The sequence below is a fragment of the Nelusetta ayraudi genome, unplaced genomic scaffold (assembly GCF_046127955.1).
Source record: "Nelusetta ayraudi isolate G7.1 ecotype Tasmania unplaced genomic scaffold, CSIRO-AGI_Nayr_v1 ptg000042l, whole genome shotgun sequence".
Taxonomy (NCBI): domain Eukaryota; kingdom Metazoa; phylum Chordata; class Actinopteri; order Tetraodontiformes; family Monacanthidae; genus Nelusetta; species Nelusetta ayraudi.
Genome location: NW_027466092.1, coordinates 5098385 through 5120094, shown reverse-complemented (window position 1 = coordinate 5120094; position 21710 = coordinate 5098385). Strand labels below are relative to the sequence as shown.

The 21710-nt window shown below is 44.4% G+C and overlaps 2 protein-coding genes across 5 annotated transcripts in view; one reads left to right on the top strand and one right to left on the bottom strand.

The window, feature by feature from the left end:
• slc39a11 (solute carrier family 39, member 11) overlaps positions 1–17206 on the top strand; it is an 84525-nt gene extending 67319 nt beyond the window's left edge. For all 3 annotated transcript variants that reach the window (XM_076033852.1, XM_076033854.1, XM_076033855.1), the window contains 5 exons: positions 3945–4112; positions 12907–12976; positions 14940–15038; positions 16066–16224; positions 16343–17206. In XM_076033852.1, coding sequence (XP_075889967.1) covers positions 3945–4112; positions 12907–12976; positions 14940–15038; positions 16066–16224; positions 16343–16421 — 575 coding nt within the window. In that variant the 3' untranslated portion in view covers positions 16422–17206. The remainder of the gene's footprint in view (positions 1–3944; positions 4113–12906; positions 12977–14939; positions 15039–16065; positions 16225–16342) is intronic.
• Positions 17207–17706: 500 nt separating this feature from the next.
• LOC142893339 (ankyrin repeat and SOCS box protein 12-like) lies at positions 17707–21676 on the bottom strand. 2 transcript variants are annotated; one of them, XM_076033826.1, is made up of 3 exons: positions 21577–21676; positions 19199–19969; positions 17707–17987 (listed from the first exon to the last, which is right to left on the bottom strand). In XM_076033826.1, exons 2-3 carry the CDS (start codon positions 19959–19961, stop codon positions 17836–17838), a joined length of 915 nt encoding a protein of 304 aa, XP_075889941.1. In that variant the 5' UTR covers positions 19962–19969; positions 21577–21676; the 3' UTR covers positions 17707–17835. The 2 variants fall into 2 exon arrangements, with proteins under 2 accessions (XP_075889941.1, XP_075889942.1); XM_076033827.1 differs by having other exon boundaries at positions 19199–19966; positions 21577–21645.
• Between the last annotated feature and the right edge of the window lie 34 nt (positions 21677–21710).

Sequence of the window (21710 nt, the reverse complement as noted above, 5' to 3'; positions counted from 1 at the left end):
TTGATTACATTTTGTTCAGAATATGATCCTCAAAAAGTTGCCACCACCATAATGGACTGATAGGAGTAAAGGTTTGGAAAAGAGATATTTATCGTGCATATCAGTCTGCAGTTGTTTCAAACCATTTCCAGCCCTGTCAGTAAAGATGCGTCTTACTCACCCTGAGGTAATTAGAGAAGAAAGGGGAGGGAGGACAGGGACAGATGGAAGACGATGATTGTGATGAACAGGTTGCAGGGACTGGGGACGGCTGAAGATCAGGAAGTCCGCAGGCCACCGCTGGGGTGATGGGTTGACCGCTTGTTCATGAAAGAACGAATGCACGATAAACTGCTGAATTTGTGTGTACATTCTGCTTAAAAAAATGCCACGGAACATTCCGGCAGTGGATGATTTGTTGTTGTGATTACTGAGGGGGTACACGAGCAGCCACCCTCGGCAGCGTGGCAGAGTCATGCGGTGTCAGTGTAGCCACTGGCCAGCTAGACAGACGCTGCCGCTCTGCGACCTGCACCTCATTAAACTTTCAGGTGGCCAAACTGCCTGAAGAGAAGTTGGAGAAAAGGAAAGGTGGGAGTTTTGCAATTATGTAAATTAGCAAATGAAAAAAATATATCAAAATAGTGTTTTTTATTGTTGTTTTGTCTACAGGAAAACCGGGGGACAAAAATCAATCAATGAATAATTCATACGCATAACACACACACACACACACCTCGCCCCCGAGAAATATTTGGAAAATGGTCAGAAAATAAGAAATTAAAGGACCTTCATTTTACCATTTTCCTTCGTTTTCTATGCAAAATTCAGGTGGAGCAGTCATGCGTGATTAATTATCCTCCCCACAAAAATACTCTGGGGTCTGTAGAATGAAGACCTGGCTGGGGCTGTAGCCATTTGTGACATCACAATGGGGTGATTTCAAGGAATGTGTTTTTTGATGCAAGCTAAAGAAGTAAAAGCCAAGCTTTTCTCATGTCTGGGGCCTTCACAGACAGACTGCCATACTTTCTCACAGTTTATGTGGTGAAGAATTAAAATATTGGCAGTTCAATTTTTCAAACTTCACTTTTTAATGGCCATTAGTTCATGTCAAATTTGAACTTCATTCAAACGTATTCTGATCTTACTCTTATTTTACATTCCGGTGCAGGCTCACCTGCCCCTTTTCACGTTTTTCCTTTTTTTTCCGCCCGCATGAGATCAGAAATGTCCTCCTCCCTTCTAATTGACTTACATCCAGTTTGCTTTAGGGTGAATATTGAATACCCCAGAGGTATTCTCTAGCTTAAATCGCTTTCAAACATGAACTGCATAGGAATCTGCACTCCGTCCCTGCTCCAGAGCACACAATGAGTCATCTCCACGGTCCCCCACTGCATCATATCAGCCCTCCTGCTGACTGAAATACAACCTGGCAGCATCACACCATTTTAGTTAACGTATCACCAACACTGCCAGGATGAGTTCAGCCCGCACTTGGTTTAATGGCTCGTGGTTTTAATCATCATTATTGGACTCTTTTCTTTTTTTTTTTTCCTGTCAAGGAAATGTAATATGGTCCCGGCGATCCCCAGCAGAGGCGTCCGTGCTAATTGCATTGTCTCAGACCATCAAATCTGTTGTCACGACGCGGACAGAAATATGCAGGGCCAACAATTAAGTTAGAGCAAACATGGAGGTGTTTTTGTGTGATATTTCTGTCGATGAAAAATCAGCACGTCGAACACGATCTTGGGCAGCGACGTCTTCGTCTGACTTGAGGCAACCGACAGAAGCGTCCGATGTAATTAACCTGTTTGTCCTGCAGCTGAAGCCCTCCTCAAGCAGAGACACCCTGGCCTGTACGCCTTGTGTTGTTGTTTTGCCGCGCTGCCGCAGCAGCAGCGCCGCGAGGCTCGGCGTGGCGCTCGCGTGTTTTGAGGGCGGCTTGAAGTGTCGCTTGACTCGCAAATTGGAGGGTTTTGTTTATGTCTCGGTTCAGAGACGCACTCTTGCGGACTGAGTGCGGCTCCACTGGCTGCGTCTCTTGACCCGTTTGGTCTCGGCTGTGACGAATTTCTGTTCGGCTTTTGAGATCTTTAATATTTGAGCATTAGAGGGGCCAAGACGTGGTTCATCATTGTCGGATAAGAGGTAATAAATACCACTATGTGAAGGTCTAGTGGTGTTATATCTTCTGGGAGAGATCCTCACATCACAAACATCTCATTGCCTTTTGACATCCAGGCTTTTCTGTACTTTTTGTTTATAAATAGCAAAAAGCAACCAACTGCCTGTCTGGTGGCCATACCTGGTGCAACTTCAGAAAACATGCAATTAGCATCAAACGTGCTCCAACTGATTTCCTGTGACTTGCTAAAAATGATGCTGTATTTCACTTTAAATCCAGAGAGTCGCCTCCTGTTACCACTATCAGTGACGGACCTGCATCCAACACACAAGCGCTAAATACCTCAGTGGTTCAGTTTTATTTTAACTGGCTTCCATGTCAGAGGCAGTTCATTTAAACCCTCCGGATTTACGGTTAGCATAATGTTAGCTCACATTAGCATGTCAAGCTCGTTCACTCGGCTCTCACATGCTTGCGGCGTTACATATTTTAATCACCGCTCTACATTTTCATTTTCATCGCGGTAGGTGTGCGTTGCTTCGCATGCGGGGGGCGGGGGGGGGGGGTTGGGATGAAAGGAGCGCACACACAGAGCCCCTTTGTTTTAGTCGACATGCTGTGAAATGTAAAGAGTCGGTGAGCAGCGGCAGCAAATTGGGCCAGCGTGCATTCAACCTGGAAGTCAAGGGTCACAAGTAACAATTGCAAGACAACGCGGAAATGCGTGTCATAATTTTACAGACCAAAACTCCTTTCACTGGGGGAGACAGAGAGCAGGATAATCTAACCTGGCATCCCAGCTTCTGTGTTTGGCTTTCAGCTATAGAGTAGATTTATTTATTTGTTTTAAATAAGTTTAACTCTTGTAATAAAAGTGATGAGTTTGACGTTCTCCCATTTAACCTTCTTGATTGTAAGCTTTACACTGATACATAGAAAATAACTGTTTCGACAAACTCCTTTCAGTTGGTACCTTTATCTCAGTGTAAAAGCTGTTATTAACTGTAATTTTCACAGGTATTATCACAGGTAAACGAACAAAGAGAAGGGTTAGACTTCTTCACCCGAAAACCTCCATGACTGATTGAACAGAAAGAGCTTTTTGTTTGTTTGTTTGTTTGTTTGTTTGTTTGTTTTTGTGGTGGGGGAATAGTAACAATCATTGCCATAGTTTGGCTTTGAGCAAAAGGGTTTTGGGAACGATGTCCAAGTTGGAAAGTCAGACAGCAGCCTCTCATCCAAAATGCTGCTACCACTGTTAGGGTGCTGGCCTTTAAAGTGATCCAGGGGCCAGTCAAACACTGTCAAACACTGTTCTACTGCAGTCAATGCAATATTTAGTGAAATATTTAGCAGAGATTGGATATCAAAATGTGAATTTGCAACAGGCACACAAAAGCAAATGTCATATTTCTTATGTGTTGTTGTTTATTGTTGACAATCGTGATTCTTAATGCAATATATTACAGACTCTACGATATTGCAAAAGCTTTTCTTCCAACCACTCTGTGTGAGAATAGCACCCCCTCTCCTACAGAGGCCCTCCCTCTATTACCTTGGCCCATTCAAATAACATCTTATTGCCCTTCAGTAGAATGTCAATAGTAAAGCAATCCTTTGCACACTGCTGTTTGAAAAAATTGGAAGTGTGAATGGGGTTTGGCCCAACGCTTCATGTTCACCTGCTGGATCTGTTTTGGTTGGTTAATGGAAACCAATTCAGTCCCATCATGCCCTCAGTGCTGTGATACAAGTGTGATTTTTCTCTGCCGAGCTGAGTCCGTATGATCTGCTTCCCCTGTGGTTATTTCTGTTTCTCTCTCTCACGCAGATAAAATAGAGAATGGCGACGTGTATCAGAGAAGGAAAGGTGCTCATTCGAGCGGCGCAAACGGGCAGGAAGCTGAGGGTAAATCCCAGGAAGAGGGGGGAAGGGCAGGAAGCAGCTGGCGAAGAATTCTTCTCCTGATCCTCGCCATCACCATCCACAATATCCCAGGTCAGCACACAATGCACACACCGCTGGTGTTTGTTTCCTTTTATCTTTAGTGTTTTCAGTCAGATGATGGTTCTGTCTTTTTTTCATCCCCGTCTGTTTAAACTGCTGTATGGGCCTCGGTCCCTAAGCAAAAGAGATTCTTATTCTCAGTAAGTACGACTAAGTTAAAGGTCCAGTGCGTAAAAATTTTCAGGAAGCCCGGTATTTAAGGAGGAAAGATGGCAGCTAATTAGGAGCAAGACCCTTATTGCTCTGTGTAAATTATCATATATTTACTTATACTTTTATTTATGGGCTATTATATAACGTAACATATAGCGTTATTTTATTTATGGGTAGTATGCTAAACTTTTACCAATATAAAAATCATAAATTAAGCCAAATTTTTACACATTGGATCTTTTAAAACTGAGCTCAAATAAAGATTCAGCTTAAAAAAAAAAAAAAAAACATTATAATAATCAGAAGTAATGGTTATGGGAACACTTATCTTTCTGTAAATGTTGAAACATTTTTAATAGGATTCCATTTACACATCCACACCAGGGATACAAGCCCAGAATTATGTCTTCCTCTTTTTTTTAAACTAAACTTCTAAGAAAATTCTTAGCAATCTCTCGACTTTTGAGCGAAACATAATTGATCAGAATCTGTTCTTTCTTGATGAAGCTGTCAAATCATAGTTATGAACTTGCATTCCTGACTATAAAAAGATGCAGACAGGTGGGCAAATAATTTGGCAGGTGGCATGTCAAAATCTATCAGTGTCATGTTTTTTTCACTGTTAAATATGGGTGAAGAGAAAACTTGATGGATGAAGACGTTATGCAAAATTCAATTTTGCAGAGACAAAAAAAAAAAACACAGTGAAAAAGAAAAGTAAAAAGTGTTTCCCATGACCTTCAAATGGTCGTTTTTCCATAATGTCTTTGAGGTTGTTTTACTCACAAATACAAAGTGAAGTCAAGGTGCAGTGACTTTAAGGAACCACATTGCAACTCAAACACTCAACAGCAACTGCGTCCCACAAGAATGAATGCTTGAATGAAAATCAGCTGAGTTGGTTTCCAAATGGAAATGGTAGGATGCAAATCAGACAAGCTGTTAATATTACATAAGCAGCAGGTGAACAAAATTATGTAGCGATCCATAGAGCATAAATTCACACGTGGACCGGGAAAGCGTGACGGAGTCGCCGCCGCGCCGCTCGCTCAGTGCCGTGAATTGATTTGCTTTGGCGTGAAGTGAGTTCAACGAACCCTGTCAATCAGCAGGTGCCGCATGTGTTGGAATTCACTTTGCATTATTGAACATTACGCAGAGGCCAGCGGGTCGCCGCTCTGTCAAATCAAATGATCTAATTAGACTAATGATGTGTCAGTCACACATCAGAGATGAAGGCTGAGAATCAGCACCGCTCAGTGTTTTGTTGTTGTTGTTGTTGTTGTTGTTGTTGTTTTGTGACAGAGCTCTGGATCCAGCTCTAAAGTGTCTGCTTTCTGTACAACAGAAACTGATACGACACAGTAAAGGAAAATAGAATGAAACCAAAAAGCTTCATTACTGGCATTTCAAGTGTCCACAGGCAGAATACCACAGTTTTTACTCACTGCATTAGACGTCTGCATCCCATTTTCCCAAGTAGAAAACCTCTTTGGGGGAAAATAATGTGCGTATTGATCACATTGTGTATAGGTTGAATTAGGGCTGCCGCGATACTATATTTTCACTTCCGATACGATACCGATATTTCAACCTTGAATATCGGCCGATACCGATATCAATCCGATATCAGCATGCCACAAATGAAACATACTTTCATTCTTTATTCTGTAGTGTGGCGTGTTAACAAAGGCAGCGTCAAGTGATATTACTCAAACAGAGAATAAGAGTCAAAAACAGTTGTATTGGAGAACATACCACTTATTATTAACAATTTTTTAAAAAAAAAAAAACAACAAAACAATATTGTCAGTTAACTAAACTCGTGATGACCCTGACTCCTCCATCTCCACTTTCTGCAGTCCCAGCATGATGTGGAGATTCTTGTTTCGCCGGAGTAGAATGGGCCGCTTTCTATCGGAGTGTTAATATCGGAGACTTAAGATGACGTCCGATACAATCCGATATTCCTTTTTTGGCTGATATCGGACCGATATCCGATATCAATATCGGACATCTGGGGTGGATCCGTATATCAAGTTTAGACAGTGAACATTTTTGCCGCATTTCGATAACAGACTGTGGTGAAAAACAATGAAATCCGGGTAAACAAACGAACCGAAAAGCCTCATCAACAACGTGCGCGATGCAGGAGGGTAAATGGGCAGCCTGAGCAAGGGAGCGTGACACCACACGGTGGGTTTAATGTGGAAAAATCATCTCGTGTGTGTATCATCGATGTTTTGGAGGCACCGTCGACGCCCACGTGGACGTCCACTTTATTGCCACATCTGCATGCACAGTAAGCCCCCCGTTTCAACACAATTAGGTAAAAAAACAAGCAAAAAAAACCATCCGCGCACACGCTTGTTTGGAGGTGCCCTCAGAGGTCCAGCGCTCGCTGATCCATGACAACACCATCGGCGCAGCAGCAAAACAGCATTAAGGTGATTATCCTCGCCACACAAACAGATCGGCGCCGCACCACGCTGGGTCAGGGAAGGCGCTGGCCAGAAGTCGCCCGCCGTACCCACCTAAGGGATCGGCTGACCTTCTGAGTTGTGTCTGGGGAACTCCAGAAAGCACACAGTAAAACGCAGTCACTGTCGTCCTCACTGCTCTTTATTGAGGCTTAATCCTGGGAGCTTATATTGGTCCAGTCACTCTGATCGCCTTGTTTAGTTTAGTGTCGTCTTTATGTATTTATCTGGCCCGTGTGGACCGACGCACGAGGGGCAGACTCAAGGATGCCCCCTTGAGGCTGCATAAGTAACCAGTCAGGGATCGATATCCAGCCAGACTAGTTCATAGAAGATGTAAATAAAACTGGATTGGAGATTTGCCCCGAAGGTTTGAAACACGCTGAAGGCCAAGTAAGAATGGATCATTTCGGAATCTATAAATGCCATAACGTTTGACTGTCACTGAAGGACCTTAACAAGAAACTTCCATTTGCTCTTCTCTTACTGTATCAATGAGCTGCCTCCATTTCACCCGGTCCTCTGCGTCTACTTCTCTCACACCAACTCCATGACCTCCTTCACTACATCCATAAATCTGCTCTATGGTCTTGCTGTAATCCTCCTGCCTGCCAGTTCCTCCCTCAGTATCCTACCCTTGCAATCCCTGTTCCTCCTCTGGACTCGTCCGGACCATCTCAGTCTGCCCTCTCTGGCTTCATCTCCAAAACATCTAGCAAACGCAGTGTTTCCCCTCTGCTGTCCTCCGACCTGGTCACTCTCAGAGAAGCTCAAATGCTACCTCCAGCTCTGTCTCCTGTTGTTTCCTCAATGCAGCTGACTCCAGTTAATTGAATGTCTTTAATTTAATTTGATTCTATAAAATAAAAACTGCAGAGAACCTTGGGGTTTTTAAAGCCAGATAGCACAAAAAGGGAACTGGATTAGTTAACATTATGATAGCTAAACAAACATTGATGCTTTTATTGTGTATGTTTCAGATTCAATCCCTCTTTTTTCATCTTACTGTTATAATTTCAAATGGCCAAACATCAGTGGCGAAGTGCTTTTCCCAAATGCATGAAGAGTGTGTATCAAAAATAGACAACCAGATGCCCGAAAGATGTGAAAAATGGGTGTCAAATGAATGTAAATGCCTTTCTTTTCCTGGTGCGGAAGGAAGCACAGAGCAGAGAGGCTGTTGAGGAGGAAGGGGCGCCGTAATGGTGATGACTCAGTAGAGACAGGAGATTAAAGGCTGCCGTGACAGGAGGCTGTCAGCATTGTGTGAAAATGCACGGAGAGCATCAAGGAGCAATTTTTTTTTTTTTGGTCCTTGAGGCCAAAGCGTATCTGCAGGTACACACACTGAAACACACTCTGGCACCTGAAACAACCAGAGTTTTCTCTCAGGGTGGAAGAAAAGACCTCCACTGGTGGAGGCTGAACACTGGACGCTGAACACTGTCTCTGTCGCCAAAGGTTTTTCCTCTGCCAGTGAGACCCTTTCGGTTCTTGTGACATTTATATTTTCTATCGGGGATCAGCAGAGTGTCAGCGCTTTTGGGTGGGGGGGTTAAAGGCTGCCGTCAGAAACACTTGAAGGGTCCTTCAATCTCTTCTCCGATCAAGAGCTATCTGCCATATGACTTCAGCGGCATTGTTCTGAGAGATTTGCGTGATGACATTTGAAGAGGCAGAAACTAAAGTGTGTTGATTCAGTCCATTATTAGGGGGGGGGGGGGGTGGATTTTGTTTTTTCTATGTAAAGTGGGAACGTGTCATTTTTGTTTCACCACTAGAGAGTGCAGCTGAACGCAGCATGTGGGCAGGAGGAAGCGGAGATTCAAATGCGCTGTAGCACATGCTCGGCTGTGCAAACTGAACTAAAGCCCTGTAAACTGAGGCCGAACACTTTTTTATTCCCTTATGCCTGAAAAGGATGGATGTAGCGTATGGTCCCTTTAATAACTTCCTATTTATACCTTTCGAGCCAGTCTTTGAGCGTGGAGACGGAATGCAACTCGCGAGGGCCCTGTGAGCAAAAGGCGGCTTGCAATAAGCTGGCCACGTTGCTGCATTGTTTACTGGACAAGTGAGAAGATGAAATACAACTCAAGTATCCCAGTTGGACGGACGGTTGGAGAGGCAGAGGCACAAAGAGGGAGACGTGACTTGTGTTTGTTTATTTATTTAGTTAGTTAGTTAGTTAGTTAGTTAGTTTTTAGCATGGTAATATTTCTTCTGCTATTCACTCGAGAGGAGCAGAGCAGGAAGAAAAGACAAAGGTGAAAATAGCATGGCAATGAGATCTCAAAAAATTTGAGGCCCTAAAAAGTATATATTATATCTGAGTTAGACTGAATTTAAATGACTTACAATCTACTCCCTAGTTTTTGACATATTTCCCGCAGATTTGTGGACCATGCTGCTCACAGTGTCAGCGACTCTGGATGAAATATTAAGACCCAATATTTTACCAGTTTTTATTTCTTTATTTTTGGACAGGGCTGTAAAAGTATATTTTTTTAGAAAAACTGTATGTTTAGCCCTGTGTTTGCAGCCTCCTGCAAAATCTGATGCCTAAAACTGCGGCTTTGTTGGACCGTCCGCATTTGTAAGAGGCGAAAACAAGGGGTTGTCGTCACCAACACGGGTATCAGTGTGATAACAGTGACACCACAAATGTCTTATGTACAGAAGTGTGTGTTTTAGCGTACACTTTATAAAAAAAAAACAAAACAAACAAAACAAAGTGCGGCAAAGAGAGAAAGCACTTCTCTCATTTAGGGGCCATTGACAAGCAGGAAAACCGCGTCGAACGGGGCTTCGCACACTAATGAATTGCATGAAATGAAGTGGAAAACATACGGAGCAGCGTCCTGTCGTCTTCAACCGTTCCTGCGCATGAAAAAGAGGGAAAAACACAAGAGAAAGCATTGTGGTGCTCTGTGGATATTAACAACACTCTGAGGACTAATCACTGTCAGATAAAATGATGCTCTGGAGCCCGAGCGCCGGTCTCCGGCCTGCTGAACATTCCTCGCCCATTACACAAGGCTGCGGCGTTGCATGAGATATTCATGCGCCGACCATTAAAAGCCGCAAAAGAATGAAAACACGAGGCTCGCGAGTGAACGCGCGCAGGTCCGCGGGTGTTTAGTGCTCCCGTGGCAATGTTGGGTTTCTGCCATGGAATAAAAACGTGCGGCTCGATCGACTTGCAAAATGGGCCCCAGACCCCCAGCTCACATTCCCAGCTGTGTTGCGGCGCTGCACACGAGCAGCCGCCCTTGGAAAGACCTTCATCCAAAAGAAAAGATGACTCCGGGTTGTTGTTGGGGTTTTTTTTTTTTTCTTTTTCCTTTCATGTTTATTCTCTCTCTCAGACTCTGACTGTATGAGTTCACACGACTATCAGTCACGATAGGGGAGCACTGTGAAGGACTACTTCAGTGTTTGAACTCAACATTCTATGGAAGCGCGCTTTAATTTGCATCGATAAAAAAAAAAGTTTTTCTGTCTGTGAGGCAGAGTATTTATAAGACAGTAGGTTAAACATTATGCCGATTCATTTGTTGCTGCTCTTTTCGACTCGCGGGTGCACTTTACCAAAGACTCCCGACATGCGCAGCTTCTCTAAGGCTCATAAATCTCTCTTGAATCTCAGCCAATCCATCTTCCACACTTCAGCACACAGCATTTTTACATCTGCACTTGCACTGCATTACTTTAAACCACTCTTTGCTGCTCATAAAGAGATTGTGGACATTTCTCCGCAAAATGTTTTTATTCAGAAATGTTGAGTTCAGTGACACATTACCAAGCCACAGTGACGGCAGAGGGAAAAGTGACAGCGACCATGAACTGAAATACAGCAAAAACCTGAGCCTCTCCAGACGTCTAGACATATTTTTCTTCCAGACCTTTGGTTGGAAATATGTTTTAGTTTGTTCGAGATGTTGTTTTGTTTTGTTTAAACGCCACGGTGGGGGATGATGGGAGCAAATCCCAGCTAGACAGCAGCAATGCAGTCCCCAGTTGGTTGCAGGGCGAGCACGGTCAGACTAACAACCGTCCACGCTGGCATGTTGGGGCAAAATCGAGTCAGCCAGTCTAATGTGCTTGTTTTGAGGCTGCGAGGGGGGCGGGGGGAGGGGGGTTAATTTGAACCAACTGTGCCCGAGATGTATAGACACTAATAAGATTAAATAGTGAGGGTTTGTGTCGCTGAATTTGGCAAGATTATTTTTTTTTTTGAGAGAGAGAGAAACTCAGCGGCTCTTATCTGCCCCGAGCCCTGCCTCAGCTGTGCCAAGCACTGAACTGTCTCTGCTCATGTTTTATTCAAAGTCACTTAATGGCTTTGCAGCGCAGACAGAGTTCCTACAGGCCACATGGCGTTTCGGACGGAGGACGGAGGTAAATGCTGGAGATTGGAAGGCCACAGGAGAACTGGAGGGTGCTTTCGCCCAGAATTGGACGACATTACGTCCGCAATTTTAATTTGCCGGTGGGCAAATGACGACATCCTCCGTGCGCTGTCATCCGCTGCGATGACAGATGTTCTATTATCATACAGTGATCTCCGGGTGGGCTTTGTGAAGTGTGTGGCTGGGTAAACGACTCTAACGAACTCACAATGTGAAGCTTTTTCTTCCGCTTTCACTTTGCCCTCCTGCCTTTCCTTTGTGTCTTCTCACTTCCGTCTGTGTCCTCATTCTCTCCGCGGTTTGGCCTTGGCCTAACGCAGCATCTCTGCTCGAAGATAGCGCGGGTAAGACGGGCTCAGAGGTGGAGGTGCAGCGAGAGGCTGGAGATACTACATAGAACACATTCCAAAAAAAAAACAAAAAAAAAAAACAGGAATCTCAAATTTTCTGCTCTTTCTGCTATTCGCTCTGCTTTTCCTTCGCATGATGCCAGTGAAGGTCAGCGGACCGCTGTCGCTCTTCAGCTACGGACATGATTTGTCTCAGTCCTCGATTCACATAATAGCTTTGCCTCCTTTTATCCAAAGACAACAAAAATCACATCTATAATCTACTGACCTCGGGTGAAGTTCAGGGTGACTGCAATATTTATTGTCTACATTTTCTTTTCAGGGTTGTTGAATTACACTTTACTCTTTTTTGCAAAATACTGGTTGACCAGTGGTTTTTAGATTCGCACAATACAAAGACCACAACCAAAGACACATTGGGTACATGGACATGGATATACAATATATTCACGTTTCACGCTATCTGTAGTGCGTGTTGCGTGGTGTTGCTCTGCTCTTGGTAAATGGCACGTGATGTTGACTTGAATTGTACTGTGCAAGGTGTGAAGAGGTTATGTAATTAGCAAGTAGCACTTTGCACTGTTCTGCTCCTTGACTTTAACATTTTTAACCATCGTACATTTTGAGTGTCTGGAAGAATAAAAAACAACAAAAGTTTTAAACAAGGTCAAAGAGTAATTGAAGTGTTTGGGATTGGAGCAGTGAGTTGCTTTAAAAGGACACTGCAAACTATTGGCAATTTTGTTGTATTACTTCATTCACACTTCACATTACTATTGATAGCATGATGAACGTGCACGTCTCAGCTTGAAGTGTCAACAGGTCTGAAGTCCCACAAGAATATTTTGGAGTTGTGTATTTGATTAGTTTTGGTGGAGGGAGACCTGGACCATTGCAGCTCCATTTGCTTTCCTTAGCAGCTCGTATCTGCCCCACATCCTTAAACAACAAGCACTGATAGAAAGGGAATTTTCTATTCATATGACTCTTATTGATTATGGCAGATTTGCCAACAAGTTAAACCTTCCTCTTAAATTGCCTTTTTTTGGGGGAGGTTGTGCCTTTGGTAAACACAAAAGTAGCCTTTGGAGTTGTCGTATAACTTCTCCAAAGCGCAAACGCACTCAAAGATGCATCATGAGGTGACCTTTTCACTTCCAGTTTGAATGGTGTTAACCACAGATGTGCATGTCAGGCATTTTCAGTGAGGAGGTTTGTGTTTATACTGTTTATGTGTGTGTGTGTGTGTGTGTGTGTGTGTGTGTGTGTGTGTGTGTGTGTGTGTGTGTGTGTGTGTGTGTGTGTGTGTGTGTGTGTGTGTGTGTGGGAGCCTTATTCACATTTCACAAATTGATCATTTTTTCTGTGGTTTGTGTGTTTGTATGTACAGAGGGTTTAGCTGTGGGGGTTGGATTTGGAGCCATTGGAAAGACTCCGTCTGCTACGTTTGAAAGCGCACGGTAAGGCTTATATAAAGAGCCGGGAGCAATAAAAAAAAAAAAGAAAATGCTGCATGGCTTTATTAATCCCCAGGTGTAGCAGCTCTCAGCTTCTGTGAGAAATGAAGCGGCTAACGCAAATAAAACGTACTGACGTGTCTGTCATTTTGAGGACTCACAGAGCTTCCTGGTATGGTCAATTTCAGTCCAGCTGCATATTGATTACGGGTGAGCGCGTTGCATGTCATGTGCAACATCTTAGCTGGATGCAAAATTGTGAATCATTAAATGCTAATTGGCTGTTTTGGAAATAAAGCAGTCATATCAGAAACGCCATTGCCATGACATTAAATGTGCATATCCTGTGTAGCTGGGATGATGCAAATATTTCTAGTGATTTATGATGTGTTCTCCTTAATGGCTTTGTGAAATCACAAAGGGCTGATTTCCAGAGATATTGACTTTTTGGACGCATTTTCTGAAAAGTGGACACAAAAAAGGTAAAGGACAGACTTGGGAAGTTTATGCAGACTTCCTGTCAGGCTATAGACTCAGAATTCATATTACAGTGGAAAAGTGAATGTTGCATAAGCATTGACTGTATATCGATAGACGGAGCTTCTTATTTCAAAAAGAAGACCACCATAGTCATGCCAGAGCGGGCCAGCGGGGAGCGCCAAAAATGGTTGCAAAATGACTAAAAATGACTTTCAAAAAAAGCAGCCCTACCTTCAGACCTTTTATAAACTGGTTAAAAATGTTACAAACAAAAGCAAAAAGTAATGAAGTCGCCCCCGATTTCTACTTTGTCTGATTTGACCTAATTTCAACTATATGCGGCCATAAAGCTGTGGGTGTGGCTCTTGCTTAGCCAGGTGTATTCATTTTACCAGCGGGTGGACTGCAGTGATTGCTCACCTCTGGTACCACCGACACGTTCAATTGTGGAATCTTCCGGTTTCAGGAAGAAACCAAACTCTAGGTGGCGCTGACTGCGAAACCAACTTTGAGGCATTCAGAAAGGGCATTCGCAAACCAATGGGTGATGTCACAATCACTCCATCTTTATACACAGTCAATGAGTATAAGTCGGGACTTTTAAAATCACGTTTCTGCTCTGAAGTGCTGATGACATCTAGTGGTTGTATGGGAAGTACTGAAGAGAGCAGGAGAGGTTTGTATACGCTCATTGCAAGATATTCTTGTTACTTACTGTGATTAATGTGACCATGTGATTAATTGTAGTTTAAATAATAAAAACGGTCAAAGTCATAGTACTATTATTATGATTACTATCGTCTTCATTTTGGCCATAACAAATTAAACAAACCAGTTGAGTGTAATACATTAAACTCTCTCAGCAGATTTGATTTGTTTGGGGTCACAGTCATCCTGCTCCATCCGCAGCTTTCTGACTGAGTGGCTGATGTGCAAAAGCCATTAAAAAAAAAAAAAAAATAGCATGAAGTAATAATGTATCAACACGTTTAGGTTTTTCTCTTCCTGCTTCTCTTAGCTCCTTGGGTCTTCTTAGTTTGGACTGTGGAGCTGCATAGCGGTGTGTCATCTTTGCTGACATCTAGTGGCTGTCTTGTGTCAGTACATATAAAGACTACGTTAGGTGGTGATTATAATATTTTCCACTTTTTCTTGATTTTATCCATAGATGATAAATCGATGCGTTTCTTTTTTCTTTTGTCGTAATAGAACAGTAGCGACATGATGCCTCTCGACAACTGAACATGATGCAGTTGATCTAACACACCATGCATGCAGTCAGACCAAAGCTGAGCTCCCCATGACATTCTCTCTTAGTGTTAAGAGATTCAAGGGGGGGAAATTGCTGTGATATCCTGACCCTTTGCAAATTTTTTTTTTTTTTTTTTTTTTCCATTTCAGCCCAACCAGCATGATGACATTTGATGACGTGCATGTGACATCCAGGTTGCTACAGATTGGTGTGACATTTTCTGTTTATCCCCAGAAATTTGGCCATTGGTATTGGCATCCAGAATTTCCCAGAGGGCTTGGCGGTGAGCCTGCCGCTGCGAGGCGCAGGGGTCTCAACGTGGACGGCCTTCTGGTGAGAACAGAGTGTCTGGGCCACATATGACAACATGTTCAATGTTTCAATGTACTTAAAGGCCCAATGTGTAAGCTTTACAGGGATTGATTTTACACATAAAAACCATGTATATAGAGTATATGTGTAGGTCTACTGACAAATATGAACACAACAACACTGATAACGTGTCCCTTTTTTTTAAAAACGTGTTAGCTGTTAGAAAATGTACTGCTAAAAAAAAAAAGACCCAAAGTGATGCTAGGCAGGTTCATCCAGCAGCCCCCTACTTGTTTACTACCTATTGTAGGCAGGTTCATCCAGCAGCCCCCTGCTTGTTTACTACCTATTGTAGGCAGGTTCGTCCAGCAGCCCCCTGCTTGTTTACTACCTATTGTAGGCAGGTTCATCCAGCAGCCCCCTACTTGTTTACTACCTATTGTAGGCAGGTTCGTTCAGCCCCCTACTTGTTTACTACCTACTGTAGGCAGGTTCGTCCAGCCCCCTACTTGTTTACTACCTATTGTAGGCAGGTTCGTCCAGCAGCCCCCTGCTTGTTTACTACCTATTGTAGGCAGGTTCATCCAGCAGCCCCCTGCTTGTTCAGTTTTGTTTAACCATAGCTTGTTTTTCAGCAAAACAACATAGAAATGCAGATTTATCGCAAGATGTTTTGTGCCTCCATGCTCCTCAGGAGGGTCTCGCGGGACGACAATTCACAACATTCAATGGAAACACCTGCAAATCGCAATTGTACTTCGGAACGTACGTCTGCATTTTAGAAATATCGCAAATTTTGTGAGAAACTGCAATGGAAACGCAGCTATCGTCTCACATCAGAGTGGGTGAAACACACTGCTACACATGATCAAGAAACAAGTACTTAAAAACAAGAGTATTAACTTACTGACTCCACATTAAACACAGGCCATCGACAACAAATTAGACTAACTTGCAGTGCATTAAGTCACCACTAGGCGTCGCTCAATCTTCGTCGCTGGGCCTTTGAGTGTTCCTCCAGCTGCTAACTCAGGAGGCGTCCTGCCAGGTACGGCCAGCTGAGCGGCATGGTGGAGCCAGCTGCGGGGCTGCTGGGGGCCTTCGCCGTCGTCTTGGCCGAGCCTCTTTTGCCGTACGCGCTGGCGTTTGCCGCAGGAGCCATGGTTTACGTTGTGGTTGACGACATCATACCCGAGGCTCAAGTCAGGTGAGAGGGAGAAAGCAAACAGGCACTCAAGTGGAAATACATTTCAAAATAGAAATCCCAGGAGTGTTTTTAAAGAACTGCTTTGTGGTGTCTCTTCTTCAACCTTTGGCGTCGCCAGTGGCAACGGGAAACTGGCGTCCTGGACCTCCATCCTGGGATTCATCGTGATGATGTCACTAGATGTAGGACTGGGCTAATGTCACCTGGAAGACACTGGACTACAACCAGTCGCCACTATGCCACAGCAGGGCTGTTGACCTCAGCGCTTCTTTTTTTTTTTTTCCTTTTTTTTAAAAAAAAAAAGAAAAAAAAAAGGGACCAATCGAAGTGTTTCAAAACACTGTTTAGCCATTTTGTTTAAAGTCATCATACTTGAAATTCAGACGTGAATGAATGGAACTATTTTGTAAAACATGTTAGGGGAATAATTCAACTTGGCTATTTGTCTTTAATACTGTTAATTGCTATGCTAGTTATTAATAATAAAAGAAAATGTTCTCATGGGGTATGTGACACATGCCTGATGTTTTATCAATATCATCAAATAATATTAATTTATTTGAAATACATTTGATAATTATCAAAAGTTCTTTAAATGGTTGCAGCTATTTCAGTTTTTCCTTTTTTTAAAAAAAAAAACAACTTTGTGTTAATTCAAGGCTCTTTGTCAGGACGCGTTATTTTCCTCAGTCAGCCTCATTTTGTTCCTCCACACAAAGTTTGACGCTGTTGTGGTGGTCGTTGACGAGACATCAGGGGAGTGACCAGGCTCCGCTCCGTCCAGTCCGTTTTCAGTTGCATCAGTGTCACTTCCTTCCACTGCAGCACTGCCAACACAACACAGCTGTGCCTTCTCCGACCAGTTGCAGCGTCCTGCCATCTACTGGTCACTCTGACAAATAATATTTTGGTTTATGTCGAATTGCTGAGATGCTTATTAACCTCATTCTAAATAATAAAAACTATTTATGTAATTAAACAAATCAACTGATTCTGTGTTTTGGTAGTTTTTGCTGCTAACTCTTCTGATCCTGTATCATTAGTTTTTGACATTATTTTGACATCACATTTATATTGTAATAAAAATTCTACCACGAGCAGCGTAAGCAGCTTCCCATCAAGATACCCCCCCCCCTCCCCCTGGCAACAGACCAGGTTTGCTTGTCGTCTTGTATTGAATCACTCACTGAATGTTTGTCAGGATATTGAGATGTGTGTTGTTTCTTCATACACCACCATTGTCATTATTCCACTCCTGTACAGACTGATTGGGTAATGGACGAGCTGTTCTTTGTTGCTTACTAATCTTTATACTGCGCTGCATGTTTTTCCAAGTGCACAGCCACACTGCTCTAAGAATCCCTCTGGTGACGAGCATGTGATGGAAAATGTTGGGACCACAAACGGAGCGACCACAAAGAGCGCCTTTCAAGTCGCTCTCCCGGCTCCTGCAGGTTGGAGGCCACTGACGAACACGCGGGCTACAGTACTTCACACATTTAATGTTTCAGACTCTCAGTACACGAACAGACACGAAGCGTTATAAAAACAAAGGGAGCTGAGAGTCTGTTGCTGGAAAAAAGAAGCTGCGATGCGGTGGTTTGGGTCGGGCTACAGGACGGGAACCGGGACCGGCTTGTGTTGCAGGAAGTTGAGGAGACTCGTCGGCATCTCCAGCCGGTCGATGCAGTGGATCTTGTTGATCTTTCTGAGGTGTCTGCGGACGGCGAGTCGGCACTGTGATGTCAAGGCTTTGGGAGTTCCTGCAGATGAGAGGGGGAAAGTTGGTGCTTCGTTCAAAGGAGCCACAAATATGCGTTGCTTTGCTAAGTGCAGGAGTTGAGTTGATCGTATCACTGGGTTGTAGAAGGACAGAACGAATCATTCGCCATCAGCTTGTTACTGTTGGGGTTCAATCAGGGTTTGTTTCTTTAATGCTTAAATGAGGAGATGGGACTGGTTCTGAGAAAAGTCCCCTCCTGTCCTGCATGAAATCCCTGGTGTGTTATAATAATCCGGATTGAAACCTCCGAAAAAGGTGCCTGAAATATTCCAAACAAGGTCGACGACTGAGCCGCTCGACACCATCAGATGGAATTCATAGATGCCACGTCAACGGTGCGATTACCGTATTACCTCCGAGTGGCTGTCATCAATTCTTTCTTTACACCGGGTGGAAAATAAACCCAAAATATTCTGTGCTTGACTCCATTTGCTGGGGAAACAAGGTCCCATGTTGGCGAGAGTCCCTGTTCCAAACCGTCTCACTGGACACACGCAGTTCTTCTGGTTTTGCTGGTTACTATTTTGTCCTGCACGCCACAACACTGTCGCTCACAAATGTTCTCCTAAGTTCAGTGCTTGCTCAACCTTTGAGTTGACGTCTTTAGACGACATCACAGGTGGTTTGTGACAGCGTGTGGCTTCCCAGACACTGACCTGACCGTCGTCTGGTTAAACAGGAGGAAATTATAACGAGCAGCTTCAGAGAAAGATCGTGCAAAAAGCTATCATGTTAGTCAATGTGGTCCATTGCAGAGGTGAGGATGTTATAATAATCCCACCAGGACTCTGACCTCATTATTCCCACAGCTAATATTTATGGACCTGCCTATTTTCTGCTCTGAACGGACCACAAGCTTGACAGCTTTGTGCAGGCGGGTCATTAATACACCGTCTATATGAAGAAACCCCATCTTGAATCTCTTGGCCTTTTTATGTTATAGTCACTACACTTTACAGCTCAACTCTCAGAGGAAACCCTGTCACCTCCTGCTGGCAAGCTGTGTATTCTGAACATGTTGGTCAGGGGGGGGGGGGGGCAAACGGCAAAGGTTTCAGCATTTACTTGCATTGCTTGAGCTCTCTGTCTGTAACCCTTGCCTGTGCAGTGGGGCCATAGAGGTGGAGCTGGAATGATGCACACCCTCCGTGTGTGTGTGCGCGTGTGCGTGTGTGTGTGTTGGCTCTGCACCTCTCTCCTGCAGAAGCAGCTCCACGGCCTCGTTCTGCTTGGTGGACTTCTCGATGATGAGCGTGGGGAGGTAGACGTTGGCGCCGAAGTCGATGAGCAGCTGGATGTACTCCACGCCGCAGCCGTACCTGAGGCACATCTCCAGCACAGTCTTGGGCTGCTTGGTGGAGCTCAGCAGCTTGGCGTCGGCGCAGTTGTAGTCCGGGTCGGCGCCGAACAGCAGCAGCAGCCTGAAGCACTCCATGTGTCCGTAGACGGCGGCCAGGTAGAGCGGCCCGCTGGACACCCTGGCGCCGGACGTCCACAGCAGGACCTTGGAGCGCGAGTTGACCTCGGCGCCGTGTCGGAGCAGCTCCTTCAGGATGTGGGCGTCGCCCTCGCGGGCGGCGCTCAGCACCGGGGAGCAGTTGTTGAAGGAGCTGCCGTCGGGGTCGGCGCCGGCGCCCAGCAGCGTCAGCACGCAGTCCAGGTACTTCCCCCGCACGGCGGCGAACAGGGGCGTCTGGGCCTTGACGTCCACGCAGTCCACCAGGGCGCCGTGGGCCAGCAGCACCTGCACGCAGCTCAGGTGGCCCTTGGAGACGGCGGCGTGCAGCGGCGTGCCGGCCACGCCCCAGCCGCCCCGGCAGTTGATGACTCTCTTGTAGATCTCTTGGCACAGCATCTCGTTGACGAGCCGCTCATTGTTTTGTAGCACCGCCTGTCTCAGCTGGGAGATCTCGCAGCAGCACAGTTCCTCGTCAGAGGTCCTGAGGTTGAGCATAGGAGCTGCTGGAGGACGGGAAACAAAGGAAGCGATTTTGACGAGGGGATGCGAACAATTCATCGATTATCCGTTAACTGTCGATTAAGAATTGAATCGATTAAATTAAATTAAATTAGTCGCAATTAATTGAACTTTTTTTTTTTGCACGGGTAGTCAATAGCATTTAACAGTGTAGTGGCAGGAAAGCAATTCACCTGTAGATACTGTGATGGTCATAATACACCTAGAACACGTTACTCTGAAACAGCTTTTTGTGACCCAATAGAAGTCAACTGAAAGTCAGGTGATAAATGTTTAGTGTGTTGTTACTGTTCTCTGATGTATAAATGGGTCACATTGGACCCTCAACATTACTTAAATCATGTCTTCCTTGCACATTTTCCATTGTGAAATTTAGGTTCTTAGGGATAAAAATTGTCGCTTATCAATTAATTATTAACCAATTGATGAGGTCAACCGACTAACGATGAATGAATTCATCAATAATTTGCATCCCTAATTTTGACACCAAAGTGAGGATTGCGCTTTTGGGAAGGAGGCTGTTTTGGAGTTGTTGGATTGCACTGATAGAAAGTGAACTGTCTATTCATGACTATTACTGAATATGGCAATACGTAATGTGTTAAAACTACGTCTTTACATTACCTGTTTGGGGGCGGGGGGGGGGGGGTGATTTTGGTAAACACAAAAATAGCCTTAGTAGTTGGCTCAGAGTCACAGAACTTTATTAAAAAATAATAATAAAAAAACGCAAATGCACTGAAAGATACATCACGCTGTGACCTCACTTTCAGTTTGATTGGTGTGTTAACGCCACAGACGGACATGACAGGCGTTTAAAATGAGTAAGATTGGACTTCAGAGGAGACCAATGCTGGTCAAGCCCAACAAACAGGGAGACAGTTTGGGAAGTTTCAACAATAAAAGCTCCAGCTGTTTGGATGACGACGTAAAAAACCCAAACACGGTGACTATGTTTGCTTTTAGCACTGATGAGCTATTTAAAGGTTAACTCCAGCCCTGACGGTCCACGTCCAACATGCTATAAATAATAAGGGGGGGGAAATATCACAGCATCACTTCCACCAAACCAGAGCCCATTTAAACTGTGGCCCGAAATGAACCCAAAAAAAAACCTCTGTCATTGTGAATTCAAAGAGACTTAAAGGTCGTGTGAGACATTCGCCACGTTAATATAATCCGATAGTCAACACCAGGCTAAGCGCAATAAGCCGCTCTGAGACGCCCCCCGCAACGAGGCGCTTCTCTGGAGTGACACGGCTGGCGAAATCAACCTGTGTGGCCCAAGGAGCCGCACCGGAGAATGGATACAATCCAGACGAGCATCACATGCAGCAGCAGCAGCAGCAGCAGCAGCAGCGGCGGCGGCGGCTCAATAGCGACTGACAGATGAAAACACCGTCACGTCAAAGCGAGCACTGACTAGCAAACAGGAGGGTTTCCGCTCGTTCCCCGCCCAAACAAACGCCTCAATATCAAGCTGGACACGAGTGAACGCAATAAACAAGCACTTTGTTGGTTTTGAAATAGTGTTGACGTGATAAATATTCTAGGCTGTGTCGTTTACTTTGTTTTAAAACCTTTACTTTACCTACGATACGCCGCCGTCAGCTGCCTCCTTCATTTCTCCCTTCGATTTTTCTTCTTCTTCGTTGGTGTCGTCATGACGCGTTCCTTTAGATGACTACTTACTGTCTTCTAGCGGCGTGTTGCCGCTATTACACG